This window comes from Mus caroli, unplaced genomic scaffold (genome assembly GCF_978045245.1).
Source record: "Mus caroli unplaced genomic scaffold, Mus_caroli_1 scaffold_13, whole genome shotgun sequence".
Classification (NCBI taxonomy): Eukaryota; Metazoa; Chordata; class Mammalia; order Rodentia; family Muridae; genus Mus; species Mus caroli.
Window position 1 is genome coordinate 68,344,456 of NW_028227268.1, and position 20,758 is coordinate 68,365,213.

Sequence of the window (20,758 nt, forward strand, 5' to 3'; positions counted from 1 at the left end):
GTGGACTGTGTGTGGGAGTGTAAGCGAATGATAACCCTTTTCTTCCCAAGTTGCTTATGGTCATGGTGTTTTATTACAGCGATAGGAACCCCAAGACAAAAGCCCTGTTTTTTGTACATCTTAACCTTTATATATTAAAGGTTAGGAAACTTATTTGTCCATCTTTGCAGAGGCCTGCATCAAGTCATCCCTGGAAGGCTGGGGATACAGCTCAGTGGTTCAGAGTTTTGGCTCAGAACCTGTAATTCTCAGGAAGCTGAGTTCTATAGGGTGCTGTACATGGTCCTTATCCCTATTCTGAACTCTATAGAGGCTGGACCATGTTACTTTGTGTCTTCAGGATCCAGTGCTGTCTTAGGGAATGTGTGTATACATGCTAGCTGGTTGGCTGGAAAAATGAGTTTGTATTTTATTCAACTGTATAACAGTGTACAAAGGATGATGAGGATTAAATTTTAAAATATATTTGTACATATACTTTAAATTTATACTTAACCTGGTTCCTAGAAGGGTCAAATATCTTTCCATATACTTAGTCTAAATTTACATTTCTTTTTTTTTATTAAGTTACCTATTAATGGTCTTTGGGTTATTTTGCCGCTTCAGACATGTTTTTCAGATTACAGGTGTATTGCTGTGTCATCTCTTTTTTTTTTTAAGATTTATTTATTATTTATTATATGTAAGTACACTGTAGCTGTCTTCAGACACTCCAGAAGAGGGAGTCTGATCTCGTTACGGATGGTTGTGAGCCACCATGTGGTTGCTGGGATTTGAACTCTGGACCTTCGGAAGAACAGTCAGGTGCTCTTACCTGCTGAGCCATCTCACCAGCCCCTGTGTCATCTCTTAAACGTAATTTCGATATAGCAGGTTTTGTGGAAGGTGGTCTTTGTGCTCTGTTACCAACTGCATCCTGTCTTCTTTCACACTTAGTGACTTCATGATGTGGCCTCAAGTTAGGTGTACTTTTCCATGCTAATTAGCTATCTAAAGATACTTCACTTAACAAGTGGTCTTTTTACTAAGTGGTCTGAAAAGTCACATGTTATTTTCAGATTCCTGAGTCGCATTGTGAGAGGTGCGGTGTTCTGTTCTTTGGCACAGTGGCCTCTGCGACGTCGCTGCTTGGTTTTGGGGTTTTTTTTTGGTGGTGGGGCTGAGATTGAGCCCAGGCTTGAGGCATGTGTGCTCCTCCGGTGCCTGCTACAACTGGAGTTGCTGGACTTCCTGTCTCACAGAGGAAAATCTGTTCATAGCTCTTCTTTGTCCATAGTATTGGTTTTTAAGGTGGATTATGGTTATATATTTCCTTATGTTACCATGTACATTATATATATGCATGCACACACACACTTCTCCCCCTTTTCGACTGCACTGGGAAATAAATTCAGAGCTTTTCTCATAGTACAAGTGAAAGCATTCTTCTGCTAAACTACATCCCAGCCCTGTTTATAGTTTTATAGAATGTGCATAGTGTACATTCTCAATCCCATAGGTGTTTCAAGATTGCCTTCAGTTTAAACTCCAGTTGCACGAAGATTAGCATCTTTAGAGTTTTGAGTTCTTATGTTGAAAAGTGGATTTGCTTACTAAAGTTTGTATATTTACTGTTCAATTTGCTCTAGATATTGTATGGACTTTTTAAAAATATATATATAGTTATTTATTTATGATATGTAAGTACACTGTAGCTATCTTCAGACACTCCAGAGAGGGCATCAGATTTCGTTACAGATGGTTGTGAGCTACCACGTGGTTGCTGGAATTTGAACTTGGGACCTTCAGAAGAGCAGTCGGCGCTCTTAACCACTGAGCCATCTCGCCAGCCCCTTGTATGGACTTTTATACAGTTCTGAAATACTGTTTTCCTATTACATTTCCTAATGGTTTTTATTTATAAGACACTAATAATTGTATATGTTAACTTTGTAAAACATATACATCTTCTGAAACACTGAAATTAGCTTAATAATGATTTAGTTGAAACATTTTTGTGTCCTAAATATCTCTGAATATTACTTTTTTTTCTTTTTTTCTTCTTTTTTCTTTTTTTGGTTTTTTGAAACAGGGATTCTCTGTGTTGCCCTGGCTGTCCTGGAACTCATTCTGTAGACCAGGCTGGCCTCGAACTCAGAAATCCACCTGCCTCTGCCTCTGCCTCTGCCTCTGCCTCTGCCTCTGCCTCTGCCTCTGCCTCTGCCTCTGCCTCTGCCTCTGCCTCCCAAGTGCTGGGGTTAAAGGTGTATGCCACCACTGCCCGGCTTTTTTTTTTTTTTTTTTTTTAAGTTTTATTTATTTTGTGTGGTGAGAGGGGTGGCATACCACAGTGCTCAAGTGGAGGTCAGAGGACAACTTACGGAAGTTCTCTCTTTCCATCTTGTGGGTTCCAGGGACCAAACTCATGTCATCACCCTTGGTGACAGATCCCTCTACTCACTGAGCCAGTCAGCTCCTACCTACAGACTGATTTATTTTCTGACATTTTATCATTTTTCTTTTTGGAATCGATTTTTAAACAGGAAATCTTCTATCTGTACATGTAGACAGTGTATTTTTAATCTACCTCTCACTTCCTTCATCCACTCCATGTCTCCCTTTCCCCTCTCTGTTGTAGGGGGAACCCACTTAGTGCTGCTTCCTGGAGTGCTGACTGATGCTGTCTGCCTTCTCTCAGGCAGGCAATCCCAGTGAATTGGTGGTGCGATGGTATTTTGTATACAAATGGCGGCATCACCTCATCCTCCAGCTCTTACATTCTTTCTGTTTCTTCTTTCTAGGATGTGCTCTGAGCCTTGGGAGTGTGCACAGAGGGCTTGATACAGATGTCCCCGTTAGTGCTGAGCACTCAATGGTCACACTGACCAGTATACGTCTCAGCATTAACTGCTGCCCACTGCAGAAAAAAGCTCTGGCTGGCCTGGAACTTGCTACATAGACCAGGCAGGCTAACTTCAATGTCACAGATCTGCCTGTCTGCCTCCCAAGTGCTGGGATTAAAGGGGTGTGACAGCGTGCCCAGCCTAGCAGTAATCTCTTTAGGGACTCTTACTTTCATTATCTAAGACCCATCTCATTGATAGTGTTGATAGCTGACAACCCTGGCTTAATGTGATTTGAATGGGATCTAGAGAGCCATGGTATGAAACACTTCCTGGTTTAGCTCAGGGTTCTCCCATGACACATGGCTTTTCTGTCCCAGTGCTAGATGCTTCGCAGGTTTTTGCTCTGGTGGTTGTGATGCTCTGATGCTTATCTCTTAAGAGCAGTTTTCTCTGAGTCCCCTGTTGCCAGTGGACCTAAGAAGAGTAGTGGATTTCAATTTGATCAGGCTTTTCTTGTGTGTTATTTGTGGCAGTGCCCAAGCTCCTTACAGGTCATCCCAAAGACAACGTCACAGTGCCATACATTTTATTCCTTTTCTGTTTTGTGCATGTGTGTGTCCTTATTTTACATGTATGGAATGGGTCGTGTGTGTGCACATGTAGTGGAGTCCTAGAGTTGATATCAAGAATTATCTTCCATTGTTCTTCTACTTGAATCACTGAGGCAGGGTCTATCAGTCAAACCTAGAGCTTACTGACACAGCTAGTGTCCCCAACCAGCTTACTCTCGAGAGTTGTCTTGTCTCAGCTTTTGGTGGCTAGACTTACAGGTGGGCTGCATGCTTACCCGACACAGGAGTTCTGAGGATCCAAACTCCAGTCCTCACTCTTGCATGGCAAGCACTTTAACCACTGAGCCATCTCTCCAGCCCCGTGGTGCCATGTTTGAGAAGAGTGTGTATAGTGATGTGAGCATGCTGCTTGAGCACACTCACACCTAGAGGACTTTAAGCATCTGGAGCCTAGGCCTTGGAGTTATGAGAGATGGACAGTAGAAATGGAGTCTTCTTTTTAGTGTGTAACATTTGGCATGTCAGTCATTATAAAGATGCATGTATTTATATAAATCTATTCTACAGTTATCTTTAGCCTTCTTTACTTTCTGAGAAAAAGTACACATCAGATTATGTGGTCACCATAGTTGAAGAGTTGGCTTTGCTGTTGGCCCAAAGCACAGATTTAAAGAGCACCCCTATTTCACTTATGTTCCACAGAACTGCGTGTTTGCTGTTCTTGCAGCCAGTGTCAGATAGCATTCTCTGAAAGTTGCTTGGTCACCTCTTAAGAGTTTTCTGAAGTATTTGCTAAACAAGTGCCACATGCCAGCTCTCCCACTCCTTTCTGACGCTGCTTTTACACATTCCATGGGTGCAAAGGGAAGAGCCTCATGCGGGAAAGAAAATAGGAAGCAGTTTTCTGCAGTGGCTAAGGATCTCTTTCTAGTCTTCCCTTCATGTTAACACCATGCAATATAGAGAATAATAGAGCCCTGGTGTTTCCATGGTACATAGGTCATTGCTGCCGTTAAGTAGCACTAAGCCTGTAGGTTTTTAATTGAGTTCATATGCCCTGTAACTGAATTGAAGAAGTTTGATCAACTGCTTTTAGTTGCTGTGCTGTAGGATACTGGCAGCTTTGTGTCATTACAGAGTGAACACTGATTCTAGGGAATCTCACTTCTGTTTAAACTGCATGGCTTCCTTTCAGATCCCCACATGGCAGGGATGAGGTTTGTCAAGCTTTCATGTGTTTGAGTCTTCAACAGGACCTTGGAATTTCTGAGGGAGCCAAGTACTGAACAGATAGTTATGGTGGGAACGGCTTTGTGGGAATGGAGTGCTGGTAAAGACGACAGGGATGTATGCGTGAGTCCAGAGAAGGCCTCGAAGCAGGCAAGAAGCAAGGACTAGGGGAGAGCAGTAAGTAGCACTCAACCTCACGAGGGAGGCGGATTTTTGTCAACGAGCCTGCAAAATAAGTGCGCGTGAGAGGACAGCCGTGAAGCCCTGTGCTGAGAGCAGGGGGACCCTGGTGGAGGGAGGCCAGAGAGAGGACCAGAGCCTTTAGGTTTTCCAGGTCACAGAACACTTTGGTTTTATTCTTTGTGAAAACAAACAAGCAACCTAAACAACTGTTGCATGTTTGAGCCAAGAAACTAGTGACAGGCACGCTCACACAGGGCAGCATCCCTCAGCTTCAGGAGCTGAGTTTGTAGTGTGTTGGCTTTTTTTCTGCCATGTGTTGCTCTGATGTACAGCAAAGCGGGACGGAGGCTCCAAATGACTGCTAGCCCGGAGGCTCCAAATGACTGCTAGCCCTGCCACCAGGCATCAGAGCACGAGAGTTGGCGGATCTTCAAGGGAAGTGGTTGAGGAGATGGGTTTGATGGACTGCTTGGGTCTTGTAGAAAATCTGTCTTCAGTGAAGTAGGAGAGCAGCAGCCAGCAGTCCTGGCCCTGTGTGATTTCAGGGGTCACTGTGACGCAGGAGTGGCTGCTGAGGTAATCAGGCATTATGCCGATCATTCTGAAAACAGAAGTGCCTGTTCTTAATTCATTTAATCTCACACAAAATCATAATTATAGTTGTCTCAAGACACTGTTCACTGGGGACGGATTCAGTGGTCTGTACGATGCCGTCGGAGTGCGTTCCTCTTGAGTGCACAGCTTCTGTGCTTTGTGCTCCCATGTGACATATTCTCTAGATACGATGGGGCAGCCAACCATGCCCCAAAGCCTCCAAGGCTGAGCCAGAATAGACATTTCCTCTTTTTAAGCCTCTTACCTGGGTATTTTGTGATAGAAACAAAGAGCTCACTAATGCATGTGTTTCCTGTATGTTGTATTTCTTGTACAACTAGTATAATTGTAAGTACAGAGTATGACATTGTCTTCATTTAGAGGTTCCTTAAGAATTAGGAAGGCTTTGATGATCCAGCCCTGCTGTGTATGTGTATTCCTAACCAGTTAGGAACTATTGGAGAGCTAGGTACAGATTGGGTTCAAGATGAGGAAGTGAGTCAGAGACTCACAGATAACCCCTCAGTGTGGCCCGTGCTAGCCTGCGATGCTATGTGGCTCACCTGGAACTTACACACACCCTGGCTTCTGTTTTCTGAATATTTATTTGCTTATAAATAAAAGCTACTATCTCATCTTTTAGTACTTTTCTTAAATTGATCTTGATTCAATTTAGATTGGGACCTCTCCTTCTTCCCCCTCTCCCTTCCTCCCTTTCTCCACCCCCTCCTCCCTCCCTCCCTCCCTCCCTTCCTCCCTCCCTCCCTCCCTCCCTCCATCATCCTCTCTCCTGTATTCTTACAGCTTAGCTACCTTGCAGTTGTAATTTATATGCACCTCGAGGTTACAGCTGAAAAACAAGCAAGCACATTAGTATTTAAAGCAAAATCAAATTCTCTTTGATTTGTGAATCTGTAGAATTCACATTTTATGCCAGAATCATCATCGCAGCGATGCTCATCAGTGCCAGGAAGACCAGCGGGGATGGATGTCTTGTTTGGGGACAGGGTTTCTTACACTTGCCCCTTGGTTGGACCTGGCTCTTGTCCTGTCTGCTCCCTTGTAAATTGGGAATTTGAGCTGTGGGTCATGAAAAGTCAGTCTCATAGAGTGACAACTGACTCTGGTACCCATGGTTCCTGTAGCAGTGTTGGCTGCTTTGGCTGTCACAGAATCTTCATTTATGATGTTTTTACCTTAGTTTTTAACAGTCTAATGGGTAAAGTGAAATTCTCTGATTTTTCTGTTTTCTCCTTTTTGTTCCTAATGACTGTTAATGAGGTTAAGCCCCTGACTTACTTAGGGTTTTACTGCTGTGAACAGACACCATGACCAAGGCAAGGCAAGTCTTATAAAGGACAACATTTAATTGGGGCTTGCTTACAGGTTCAGAGGTTCAGTCCATTACCATCAAAGTGGGAACAGGGCAGCATCCAGGCAGGCATGGTGTAGGAGGAGCTGAGAGTTTTACATCTTCATCTGAAGGCTGCTAGCAGAATACTGGCTTCCAGGCAGCTAGGATGAGGGTCTTTAAACCCACACCCACAGTGACACACCTACTCCAACAGGGCCACACCTAATAGTGCCACCTCCTGGGCTGAGCATATACAAACCATCACAGCCTCCCCCCACCCCACACACACACCTTTTACCCTCCCTTTTTTTCTTTCTTAATTTTTAAAAATATTATGACATTATTTAGGGAGAAATGTGATAACATGCAGGTGGAGGTCAGGGGACAACTGTGGGAAACAGATCTCTTCCTCTAGCATGTGGATCCCAGAACACAATCCTTAGGTTTGGCAGCAAGTGTCTTTACCTATTGAGCTATCTTGCTAACCTCTTTTATGTTTTGAAGTGGGGTCTCATGTATCCCAGGCTAGCCTCAAAGTTACCATATAGCCACAGATGACCCTGTGCTGTTTGTTTTTTGAGACAAGGTCTCTCTACAGAGTCCTGGCTGTCCTGGAACTCACAGAGATCCTACTGCCTCTGGAGTGCTGGGATTAAAGGTGTGCATCATCAGGCCCATCATCCATCTTGTGTTTTTGATCTTTCCTCCACCTTCCAAATGCTTGGATTATGGGTCACAGGCACACTTAGTCTCGGGTTTCATTTGTGCATGCTAGGCAAGTGCTCTGCCCGCTGAGCTGCATATGCAGCACAGAGCTTAGCATCTCTTGATGTTTATTGATCAGTGTGATTTTCTGTATTTCATAGTCATGGGCATATTCGTAATATCTGAATGCAAACTATTGGTTGTGTGTGCACATAGGATCCATGCAGGTCTGTGTACACGCTCAGGAAAGCCAGAGACTAACGACAGTGCCGGCCTTCTCTTCCTCACTGACCTTAGCTCTCTGACTCAGCAATATCGGCTGACTAACGAGCACCAAACAGCCTCCTGTCTTTGCCTCCCCAACTGTAGGGTTATAGGCACAGGTTTTTATGTTGAGTGTCTTGTTTAAAAACGTTTTCTTACTCTTGAGTTATAAAGACACTTACCTAGATTTTCTTGTAAAAGTAGAATCAGTTGCCATGTATAATAAAAGCCTGTAGTGAATTAATGTGTGTTGTTTTGTTTGTTTTTTGAGACAAAAGTCTTACTTGTGTGGCCCAGGCTGAACTTGAACTCACACGTTTCTCTTGTCGCAGCCTTTTGGGTGTAGAGGTTTCAGGTGTGCACCACCATGCTGGGCTTGGAGTTGGCTTTGGAAGGAAGAAGCTAACTGTGCGTACTTTTCTATGTGGTGGCTTTTGCCCCACCACTCATTGCCCCAGTAGTCCTTTGTCCCTGGTAAGAGATCTATGAGAGTGGGTTGTAACATGCTACGTAAGTGTCTTTCTAGCTTAGCTACTAAAACGAGTGTCCACACATCATGTGTGAGCCACACTCCGAGCTTCTTCATGCTGCCTTTCCTGAGCTCAGCATTATGCTGATATCATGGTCTCTATTTTTCTGTTCTATATTGTCATGGTGTCTGGAAAGGCAGATCTGTCCTTTAGCTTTTATTTTATGTTTTGGCCAGTGTTAGTGGAATCTTCCATACAAATTTCAAAGTTTGTCAGGTTTTCTGAAAGACTTACTGAGATTTCAGTTAGATCTGTGTTGAGTTTAGAGATTCATGAAATTGGATAAATGTGCAGACTAGTTGTGAGCAAGTTTGTGCTTGTGCTCTCTGTCTCTCTCATCTAATCTGTCTGAATATCTGTCTATCTATCTCTCTATCATCTACCTACAGAGTCTTGTGTACCCCTGGCTAGCCTCAGACTTCCTATGACTTCTTCTGATCCCACTGTCACCTTCCCCAGTGTTAGGGTTACAGCTGTGTACCACCAACCCTGGTTTGTTTGTTTTTTGTTTGTTTTGTTTTTATTTAGTTTTTAATTAGGTATTTTCTTCATTTACATTTCAAATGCTATCCCAAAAGTCCCCCAGGCCCCTCCCCCGACCCTGCTCCCCTACCCACCCACTCCCACTTCTTGGCCCTGGTGTTCCCCCATACTGAGGCATATAAAGTTTGCAAGACCGATAGACCTCTCTTCCCAGTGATGGCCGACTAGGCCATCTTCTGACACATATGCAGCTAGAGTCACGAGCTCTGGGGAGTAATGGTTAGTTCATAATGTTGTTCCACCTATAGGGTTGCAGATCCCTTTAGCTCCTTGGGTGCTTTCTCTAGCTCCTCCATTGGGGGCCCTGACTGTGACCATCCACTCATGTGTTTGCCAGGCCCCCAACCCTGGTTTTATGTGGTACTTGGGGATCCAACCCTGGGCTCTGTGCATGCTAGGCAAGCTCTCCGTCAGCTGACTGACATTTCTAACTGAAAAGCTCTGGGGTGGGGTGGGGCTTGTATTTGTGTCCTATTCCTTCCTTGTTCTCTACTTTCTCCTCTGACTCGGGCTCTTACTGAGTCAAAATTAGCATCTTATGCTGGATTTTATTCTTGTGCTGTCTGAGTTTAATGTGCATAATGCTGGGTTCATTTGACTATGAGGTTATGAGTCAGGGTGATACACAAATTAAAAGTTTCTTGAAATAAAATTCCCCAATTTCATTCCTCATTCTTTGGCCCATGGGCATTTGCAGCATGAGGTCAGTGTCTGATGTGTCGCTGTGAAGAGACAGCGGGACCTAGGAAACTTTTATAAAGAACAGCGTTTAACTGGGGTTGGCTTACCCTCTCAGACTTAATCCATTCTCGTCATGGCAGGGAGCATGGCAGTGGAGCAGTAGCTGAGGGCCACATCCTGATCTGTAGGCAAAGAAAAAATCAGAGAAAGATGAGGGGTGAGGGGACAGGAGAACTGGGTTTAGCATGGGCTTTCGAAATCTCAGAATCTCAGTGGCTCCCCCATGGCACACTTCCTCCAACAAGACCTAATAAGATCACACTTCCTAATCCTTCTCCAGTACTGCCACACCCTGATGACTAAGTGTTCACACGTGAGTCTGTTGGTGCCATTCTTATCCAGACCAGCACACTTGGGCATTCTGGCATTTTGAAAGGCACATGTCAGTAGGAGGAATATATCCTATGAAGCTCTGCTGTGCATCTTTCATTGTTAGATTTAGGTTAAGTATTAATATAACTCAATATTTTCTGTTTATTGTTTTTAATAACTTTTGTAGAAACAACACACCTTAGAGCCTCATAGCACCCTGTATACCAAGTATTTGAAGGACTAAAATCTTTAAGAATAATGAAAAATGAAAGTAATATTTATTGTGTTTTCCTCCCATGTCTCAGAGACTTTTTAGTCCCAGATAGATGTGTTTTATGCTGTAGACTTGAGTGCCCAGCTCAGAAACAGGGTTACCTTTGGGGAAGGGTGGAGCTTAGACTATCCTGGAACCTTCCTGCTTCATTTCCCAAGCAAACACTGCTATTACAGCTGTACGCTCCTTCACCGTACTGCTTATTGCCACAAACAAAAACCCTGGAAAGAAAGTCAGAAACGCCTTTTGATGAAATAAGAAGAAAAACAACTGCTGTTTCAAATAACTTTTAAAAAGTTCTAGCTTTATTTTCCTGTACCTACCCAGGGCCTCACACTGGATTACCCAGTCCTGTCTGCAGGCCGTATGAAAAGTTCCCATTAACTGGCAGCTTTTATGAGTTCTAAAACATTGCCTAAAAGACCCTATTGTTGTAAGTCATCTGACCTCATCTGGGAGATTGTTGTTTATTTAGAAAATACAGTGTGCAGTTTCAGGTCCTGTTGTGTGGTAGTCTGAAAGTCAATGCCTTTCTTGGTCATGAATTCTTAAAGGGCCAAAGTGAAGTTACTTCTCTGACACCAATAGCATGGGCTTATTTTTTTCCCCCTTGGGTTTTATGAACCTGCAAGAATGGAGGCTCAGGCCTTTGCTTGAGGTTATTGTGGTCGGGTTCTGTCTCTCACATGACTGATATACAAGTACCTCAGAAACTTGCATTTCGCTCCTTTTAAACCAGTAACAGTCTGATATAAAAGTTAAGAATGAAATGCACACATTTTCTGTAACTAAGGACACGTTAGAGATTAATTACCCAGAATTAACAACACATTGATTTGACGAAGAGTACTTACTGGCCATTCTTCCACAGGACTATCTGATTTCAGTTCCTAGTACCCAAGCTAGGTGGTTCACAATGACCCGAGACCTCAGTTGCAAGGGCTCTCATCCTCTGTCCTCTGCGTACCTGTGTGCACACATTTGTACATACATGCATTCACAATGTGTAATGTTAACACAAAGTAAGAACACAAAGTAACACAAAGTAGAAGAACTACTGCTTCTAGTAGGTAAGATAGGAGTAGGAAGGGGCCCAGGTTCAAAGCCAGCCTGGTTTATATAGTTACTAACTAGTTTGCATAGTTAACTAAATAAAATATTTATGACAAGACTCCATAGCTCTCTTCTTCACAGGAGAAAGGACAGATTGGATGTTTTCAGTACTTAGGAGAGGAAAGTCTGCCATGTTCACTGTTAGTCAGAAAGCATCCAATTAAAGTGATCAGGGACATCCTGACAGTTGGGAAGATTTTCACTGCTCTACAGCTCTAGAGATCTGAGGGAGGGTGGAGCCCACGGCACCCAGGGCTAAGTATAAATGTCTAAACAAAGGCAGGTGTACCGAGGAGGCTGAGGCAGGGGGATTGCAAATTCCATGCCAGCCATGGGTACTTGGCATGATTCCACTGCCCCCAATCAGCCACCAACCACTAAGCACACAGTATTTTTCAAGCATAAGGTGGATTTTTTTTTTTTTTTGAACAGCATACTTTTTCAAGAACATGGCATTAAAATTTCAAGACAAACACAGATGCAGTTGTCAGCAGCCAGGGGAATTCCACAGTTGGGCCTCGGCAAAGCAAAACAGGAAGCTTGAGAGGGCGCTCACAGCCCTGCTGTGTGGACTTGGGTAGAGTCACTGTGTTTCCTGGAACACTTCACTCTTACAGGACTCTTCATTAGCTGCCGGCCATGCAAATACTCCCAGCCATGCTTCAAATGCTTTTCATTCTGTATAAGGTCAGGGAGCAGAGGCACAAATGTGAACAGTTGTGCTAGAGGAGAGGTGGTTTGGCAAACGTTTCTTTCTATGGAATTTCTGCATCACTACATCATAGTTGGAGCATCAGTATCTAGAGATTTGGAATTGACACAGAAGGTCTTGTCACCTTGTGAGCCTTGCCCACATGTGCTCTACATGCTATCAAAGTGTGTTTATGTCCCTTAGGGAAACTCAGCTGACTGAGAAGAGATGATCGCAAGGAATTCAGATTGATTTTGGTTTGCTATAGTTTAACCTGTCTTAGAGTTCTGTGATTAACAAGGAGTGACTCCTGGTATAGGTAGCAACAGTTACCACCCTCAGAATAACTGCACCGAGTGAAGGAAAGCACACGCTGTAGGATCCATTTAAATGAGCTTCAGGAAAATGCTGACAGACGTATGTGGGTGCAGGCCTCCCAATAATAGTGATAATTATTATTACTCTTGTTGCTGCTGCTACTAAAGAAACTCTGCTCTGGAATTGCAGCTTGTAGGTCAGGTGGCCTTGAGCACTTGCTGTGCAGAGGTGCACTTTAAGTTTGAAGGTTTGTTTTATGTGGGGGTATTTTCTCTCTCTCTCTCTCTCTCTCTCTCTCTCTCTCTCTCTCTCTCTCACACACACACACACACACACACACACACACACAGAGCGAGCAAAACCACATGTGCAGAAGCTCTAGGAACACATGGTTAAGAGGCACTGTGTTACCATGCAGAGTTAGCAGGAATAAACCCACCCAGCTCACGGAAGGCACATGCCATTGCTGAACCAGGGCAATCAAGTATTTCTAAAGAAGAGAATTCAGCTGTTCTGGGGTTTTATTTGGCAACAATAAAAAATAAAAAGATGGTAAGTTGGCTTGTGGCTTGTACATGCGGACTCTCCACTTCTCTGTTTATAGAGAGCCATGTTCTGACAAACTGCTCTGAGCACTGTCAGATTTAGCACTTACTAGAATAGCAGCAACATTGCAGTTTTATGGACCTGGGTGTTGTGTCCTGAGGTTCTGTTCCTACAGTTCATAGTTCCCTGCAAACTTGGGAGCTGTGTGCTGTCACAGGGAAGCCTGCTGTGAGGACAGTGACCCAGCTACACTGGTGGCTGCTCTTGTGTCTGAAGGATCTGTGCAAACCTCAGATGAGCAGGGCAGGGGCAGTCATGAGGCAGGAGGTGGGTGTGCTGGTGGGAAGCCAGCGTGCCTGCTTGGCTACTCACTGGGAAACTGGCTAGCGCTGTAGCCAAGCATGGTGACCACACCTGTAATCTCAGCACTCAGGAGCTGAGGCAGGACGGTGAGTTCTAGGTGAGCCTGAGCTGTATTGATGCAACCCTATCACAAAACTAAAACATGTTTGTCAAAACTTAGGAAGCAAGCCCCAGCCTTGTTGGGTTTAGACAGAGCATCAGTCAGTGTAGTGAACAGACCAGTGCTAAGCCCCACCCCTCCCCCAGGCCAGCTGAATGACAGATTCATTCCAATGTGGAGAGGGCAGTTGGAGACAACCCAAGTAAATGACATCAGAATATAATCAACTTGTTATCAAGAGCTAGAAAGTTGTGCTTAAAATCAAGAGCATTGAGGTCAAATCCCACATATTCTTGGCTAATGATGGGGTAATTTTACATTTGTCTTATTTTTAAGTTATTTTTGACATAAAAATATGTATCACTGGCATTACATAAAGTTCAGTGTTTTTATGTATAATGTTTTAGTCAGATTAACTAGTTCTTCAGACATGGCAGTGAGTGCTTCTGTTCTAACATTTGGGAAACAGCAGGATGGTCAGAAGTTCAAGGCCCGCCTGGGCTACATGAGATTGCCTTTTTTTTTGTTTGTTTGTTTGTTTTTTTAAGTATCGTTTCCTTAGTTTTGTTTCTTGAAAAGGAATCCATAATGTAGTCTGGCTGGCTTCAAACCCAAGGTCCTTTTTGTCCCAGCCTGGCGGGGGGGGGGGGGGGGGGATACAGGCGTGTGTGGCCAGCTAGCTTATTACTTATTGTTTTATGCTAAAAACTTCCAGATGCCCCTTCAGGTAAAACTCCGGTTGTGTGGCTGCACACTTTACAGCATCATGGGCGGAGGGGGCCGTCAAAGGGCAACCTTCAGGATTCCATGGGTGGAAGCTGGGTTTGGGGTGTACACGGTAGGCTTTCTCATGGCTGAGCAGTCTTGACTGCTCATCCTCTAGAGTTTTGATGTTTCATTGTTTCAAAGAGAAATGAAAAGCATGAGAATTGGGGTTTCAGACCAGTGTGGGAGGATAAGGCCATTTTCTCAACACATTATTTCTCATATTTTAGAAGAGGCGACGACGGATTGACCGAAGTATGATCGGAGAGCCAACCAACTTTGTGCACACAGCTCACGTAGGATCCGGAGATCTATTTAGTGGGATGAACTCAGTAAGTTTGATCGTGGGACACGCACATGGGACTGTGAGACAAGGCCCAGTGGGACCTGTATGACAGACTCATACCTTCAAAATGATTTCTTAGACTTGTTGTGTGGGTACATGTCAAGTGAGTTCTGCAACTAGATTGTGCCAGTCATGGGTTAAAAATATTTGGAAAGAAATATTGTGTCTGCATACACACTCCCTGAGCAATATTGTCTATCAGTTATTTGTACATTACTGAAACTCTATTAAATGTACTGCTATATACAATACAGATGACTTAATGTTCATGGGAAGATGTGATGTAAAGGGCAGTCCACTTCATACAGGAACAGCCACACTCGTAAACTTTTTCTTTCTTTCACGCTAGAATTTGGAATGTGTTAATGATTGATTCTTGTGCTACCACCATGGGGTCTTAAAGGTCAGTTTTTAATTTAATATTTATGTCAGGCATGGTGGTGTGTGCTTTTAATTCCAGCACTCAGAAGGTTGAGACAGGAGGAAGATCTCTTGAGTTCGAGGCCAGGCTGGTCTACATAGAGAATTCTAATACAGCCAAGGCTAGAGACCCTGCCTCAAAATAAATAAATGCATAAATAAATACATAAATAAATATTAATACTTACCCTCCTGTTGTGAACTGCTTTTCATGTACTTTAAGGTTTAGTTTTTATTTATGTGCATGGGTCACATGTGTGCAGAGGCCAGATTTAGTCTAAAGATGGAGGCTGAGCTGGTTTGGAACTTGAACTGCTGCCTCAGGCTGGTATATGCTGGGACATTACCTAGCCACCTGATTTAAGATTTAACACATTTCCAGTATTGTTTGTGCACAGTTCAAGATTTTCTTTAAAATTTGTGCCTGCATCTTACCATTAGTAAGCTTCATGAGGTCTGCTGCCTACTGTAGCTGAGGCGGAGGGAGGCTCCTGCGCTGACAGCATCAGGCTTTGCCCTGCAGACCACTGAAGTCTTCTCTGGGACCAACATCATTCTGCAGAACCAATATGTCCTCTCGGGTAGCGATTTCATTGGATGAGCATGCTCCAGCGTTCCTCCCTCAGGGCTGAGTTCTTGCTGACAGTGAGATCAGTCCGGGAGGTTTGGGGAATTACTGCTGATAGTTCCCATTTGCATAAACATGACTGTGAGAGAAAGTGTGTTTTCCTGTGTAAGAACAGTGATGACAAGACAAAACCATGAATAGAAATGCTATTTGTCCAAGGAGGTGTCCCCACCCATCTCTGTCCTGAGACTGGAGCAACTGTCATTGGGAACAGGATCGTGTGTGAAGGTGCCCGCCTGGCCTGCACTGGATCACTCACCACCTCTGAACACTGGGCTCGTCCCCCTAGTGCTACTTCACGGACTGATTTTTGATTGGTTGGGTGCCACTGGTTGGTGGTGTTTCCAAGTGTAGATGGCCACGCCTGCAAGCTTACTTTTTAATGCCCGCTTCTTGCCAGCAAGAGCTCTGTGAGCCTTTAGTAGTTTTCAAACCCTGTACACCGCAGCCATGTGCTTGCTCACACCGATCAGTCACTTCCTGACTCTTCAGTTTAACACTGCAGGATTGATTTTGTTTGTTTGTTTGTTTATTGAGGCACACATCTCTTTCTTAGACTTGTGACTTGTGTGGCTTTATGAATCCAAAAGTCTTGACCAGGTGGTCCTGGAAAGTCTGCAGAGACTGTGTGTGTTGGGTATAGGCTGATAAAGACTGATGATATCTGAGCTGAGGTCACACTGCATCACAAAGTGTTGTGGATGTGATCATGCCCCAGGGCTTAAAGACGAGCTGTACATTCTTACAGCCATCAGTTGTGAGTTCAGGTTCAGTTGTAGTGTTCAAGGCCATCTCAGGCTACATGAGGCCTTGCTTGGGGGAAAAACCAAACTAAAACAGAGCTTTCAGTAATGACCTCACCATTTGCACTGTAACCAGGAAAAATTAAGGTGTTTAACAATGAATGAAATGTGTCCCAGTAAATGCTCAGTGGTCCTCAGTAAACAGACTCACAAATGTGGCCCAGGCATCTAAACTGTCTGGCTGTCACTGGGCATTATGTCCTCAAGATGGAGGGGAAATCGCTCTGTCACAGTCTCTGGTTCCTGCTGTGCATCTGTTCTGTTCGTTTGGTTTAGGTCAGCTCCATTCAGAACCAAATGCAGTCCAAGGGAGGCTATGGAGGTGGAATGCCTGCCAACGTGCAGATGCAGCTCGTGGACACCAAGGCAGGATAGCCCTGGTCCCTTCACCTGTGAGTACCTCAGAGCTGGGGTGGGGTGGCCTCTTGGTTAGCCAAGTCTTAGTCTTGTGGTTAAAAAGTTAGACAAATTATCTTTCTTAGTGCTCTTGGCATATTCTTGATTTTAGATTTAAATATCAGACTGTCTCCTCCTAAGAGACAGTTTAGGGAGGCTTTGGCCTGTGATTCTGGTGACAAATTGTTGCTTTGCCCTCTTACCAAGTGGGACAGTACTGTGTACAGAGTAGTGAGGTAATTTATAAAGCTTTTCAAATTTATAAGCTTTTCAAATGAAAAATAAGATGACTAGTTAAAAGGAAGGATTTACCTAAGAGTGTAAAAGTAATTTGATTTTTTTTGGCTGGATGTGGCAGTGCACGCCTTTAGTCCCAGCATTTGGGAGGCAGAGGCAAACAGATCTCTGTGAGTTCAAGGCCAGCCTGGTCTACATAGTGAGTTCCAGGACATAAAGGACTGTGTAAAGAGACCCTGTTTATATAATAAAACAAAAAACCCTAAGAAATAATAATTTGAATTCTTTTTGGTTTTGTAGGTCATCGTGAATTCCTGTATTTTCTCTGTCCACAGTTCTATAATATTTTTGTCTTGTGATTGGATTTCTTTTATTTTAATTATAAAAAAGAAGTGTGGCGGCAATCTGTTCACCCCCGTGATCTCCAGCAAAGACGTTCCTGCTCCAAGGAAGGCAGCGTCAGGCCGACCTGCCTTGCCGCCAGCGGCATGCATGCCTGGGACTCTGACAGAGTTCTTTGGATCGTAGCTGAATTTTCAATGTTTAATTGACATGGATCGGATCTTAGCATGGTCTTTTCTGTGACTGCTAGCACTGTATTGTAATTTTTCCATTTTAAACCTTTTCATTGCACCTCCAGCCCCTCTGCCTTATGATTTAACTGGTAAACAAAGACCTGTAATTACTGCCACCATTTATGTATATTTTGAAGGTATGAGACCCACAAGCACAATAGTCCTTTTCATCTGTTGGAAACTTGAGCGGAGCGCGTCTGCACACTCCATGGTCCTGCTCAGAGGGGACCCCATGGGACGCCAGACATCCATCCTGAGCTGCTGTGGCCTGAGGATGCTCAGAGGAGGCTCTTTACAGATATTTCAAGTGGGTTCTGGTCGACTAGAGCAGTGACAGGAAAGCCTGCGTTCAGAGGCAGTTGCTTGGCTGTAAATGTTCAGTGTATTTATTTGAGAGTAAGGACCTGTGATTGTGAGCAGATACAGTCTGTATCTGAGTATTGTGAAGCCCATTCAGTTTCTCAGCATCTTCGTCCTGTTAGCTCTTCTTTGTGTACCCATTGCTGTTTTCTATTTAGTCATTTGGTGTCAAATTGTTTCCACTAGCTGTGTGTTGAAATTCTGGCCTCTGCTACCAGCTGTGACTTGCAGAGTCCTTGGCCTTCCAGTGTTCCACTTACTGTGGAGGCTGTGGCAGCTTCCAACAGCCACCTGCTGCCTGGCTGATTCACAGTGACACTGGTTAGTAAGAGGCCTTTGCTCAGGTCCCATTCTGTTCCTCTTCCCTGCTGAGTATAGGTAGCTGGATCCTGTGGTCCACTTTGCTTACTATCTAACTGCCTTTGATTGATTGATTGATTGATTAGCATTTGTGCAGAATATGGGTCTTAACTGAGATTAGAGTGCTGAAGGCATGTAGGTCCTTGTCTAGAGAAGCTGTGATCTTTTCTGCCTTTGCCTGTCCCTGAACTGAGAATGCTGACTGAAGAGCCACTGAAGGCTGACGCAGGCAAAGCCGAAAGCATTTCTCCTACATTTCTTCTGAACATAACTTACCAGTAGGGTGGAACACTGGATGACCTGATTCTTTGATTTTGCAATTCTTACCGTTCTTAGGTGTCAATCCTGAACACAGAGAATTTCTCTGTCGAGGAGAACCATTTTCTCACTGTTGTCTTTCACTCACCGTATGGACACTGCACTCTAGAGTCTGTCATTCTGCTTAGCCAGGGTGAGGTTCCTGCCAGGGCACTGCTGTGTGCAGACTCTTTCTGTATAACAGACAGGGATTTCTTGGCATCATTGGCACTGATAGATGGGACAGCACAGGGAGCCATTGTCCCCTCCCCCATCACTGTTTGCTGCTCCAAGGCCAGTCATTAATAAGCCAAAGGCTCCTGAAGCCCCTGATGGTCCTGGCAGCCTCTGACCTCTCAGCACAGTGAGACACTGTACGCAGTGCACCGCCTGGTGCCCTGGAGGGCTCCAGTAAGGTCAAGAGAATGTACAGAGTAACCTGGTACATGGTGTTTATGGAGGCCTAAGGATGCCGGCAAAGGTGCAGGGAGACATACTTCCCACCTCCCCACATGGGATTGTAAACCTTGGGAACTCCTTTGTTCCCCCAGTCACACATCTCATTTTTAAATTGGAGCTAATAGGATTTTGTACCCAGAATTTATTATATAGTTAATACTTCTCTGAAATACATGGTAACAACTAGTAAGCAAGAGAAACCGAAGATTGCAGCAGTGTGCTGGGCACAGCTTCTCCAGTGGGCCTGGAGAGTTTGTCAATTAGCTTCCCTGTGGTCATTAAATGGAGCTGTTAGGGTAGAGCAGTGGCCTGATCTGCTCAGTGACTTGTGCTCAGCACCAGAAGACAAGATGGACGTATTTTTATAATCTAAGCATACTTTTTTTGTACATTGTGTTCATTCTTGAATAAAGTGAGCTCACTGTTGGCTTGTAGATATTAAAAAAAGGAAAGTATTGATTTTGATTCAATAAATGTTTTCTTTTAGTCTTTGTTTGGATTTTTCTTCTAATAAAATTTCACTTACCTTATATAGAGAATCTTCTAGCATTCTCCACTGACAGCTCATGGGTGCAGACAACTTGTCACTCTTTTGTTTAAAAGTTTTTTTAAGCCGGGCAGTGGTGGCTCACGCTTTTGATCCCAGCACTTAGGAGGCAGAGGCAGGTGGGTTTCTGAGTTCGAGGCCAGCCTGGTCTACAGAGTTCCAGGGCAGCCAGGGCTACACAGAGAAACCCTGTCTCGAAAAAACAAAACAAAAAAACGTTTTTTTAAAATGTAAGCTGGGCAGAGTGGTACAGGCTACCTACAGTCTGAGAGGTCATAGCAGGATTGTGTGTTCGTGTGTCATGGCAACCTTGAAGACTCAGTTATAGCCTGGTATGCAGCCGGTGTAGTGGCACACACCTTTAATCCAGGCACTCAAAGGCAGGGGGATCTCTGGGTTTGAGGCCAGCCTGTATTACAGAGTGAGTTCCAGGACAGCCAGGGCTACACAGAGAAACCCTGTCTTAGAAAAAAGACTGTTCCAAAAGAGAGTTGAAAATCTGTAATTGTAATCCTTCCTTCCCTCGCCCTTCCTCCTTTAGGGTCTTGATGTGTAGACCAGATCGGCCTCACCAAACTACTAGGCCAACAAATCCTCCTGCCTCAGCTTCTGAGTGACAATTAGTTGCTTATTGCTGACTAGAACATGTGTCTAGAGGATAACTGTTACCTGGACTCAGGATGGAGCTCAGTGGCCAGGCTTGACCACAGGCACCTCTGCCACCTTGGCCTAGACACATCTCCAGCAGCTGTCTCCAAAGCTCCAAACTGTCAGAACGGAATCACATCCCAACTGATTACTCCCTACGGGACGCTTGGCTTCATGGCTTCAAGGGTGACAGCCAATCTGGTGGGTAGGACCTAACAAGCTGGCCAAACCCTGTGACAAAGAGCACAGGCCCATGGTGTCACTTTAGCCTCTGATGCAGAAGAGTAAAGATTAGTATGCACCACTGTGCTGCTCACAGGAGCCCCAGAGTGGCAGGAGCCGAGGTTGGATTTAGAACTGCCACATGGAGTCGTATAAACAGAAAAGCCAGGTTTGTCGACAGGCTTGCTTGTGCTGTACATCCAAAGGCACTGAGAGAAAGCTGGCTTCAAGTGAAGTTCTTTCCAGTGACAGGATGGCTCAGAGGGTGAATCAATGGCTTCAGTGAACCCAGGGATCCAGATAATAGACATAGAAAACCAACTCCTACAGGATGTCCTCTGACCTCCACATGCGCACACCATCTTATGCCCACCCCTCCCCAACAGGTGTGATTTTAAAAGGTAAAACCAGAACAAAATCCAATTCTAGCCCTTCAC

General features: G+C 44.4%; 1 protein-coding gene across 3 annotated transcripts in view; it reads left to right on the forward strand.

Annotated features, from left to right (window-relative positions):
• Cdc42se2 (CDC42 small effector 2) overlaps positions 1-19,390 on the forward strand; it is a 68,336-nt gene extending 48,946 nt beyond the window's left edge. For all 3 annotated transcript variants that reach the window (XM_021177584.3, XM_021177583.3, XM_021177585.3), the window contains 3 exons: positions 14,254-14,355; positions 16,497-16,612; positions 17,154-19,390. In XM_021177584.3, the coding sequence (XP_021033243.1) occupies positions 14,254-14,355; positions 16,497-16,595 (201 nt within the window). In that variant the 3' untranslated portion in view covers positions 16,596-16,612; positions 17,154-19,390. The remainder of the gene's footprint in view (positions 1-14,253; positions 14,356-16,496; positions 16,613-17,153) is intronic.
• Positions 19,391-20,758: the final 1,368 nt, after the last annotated feature.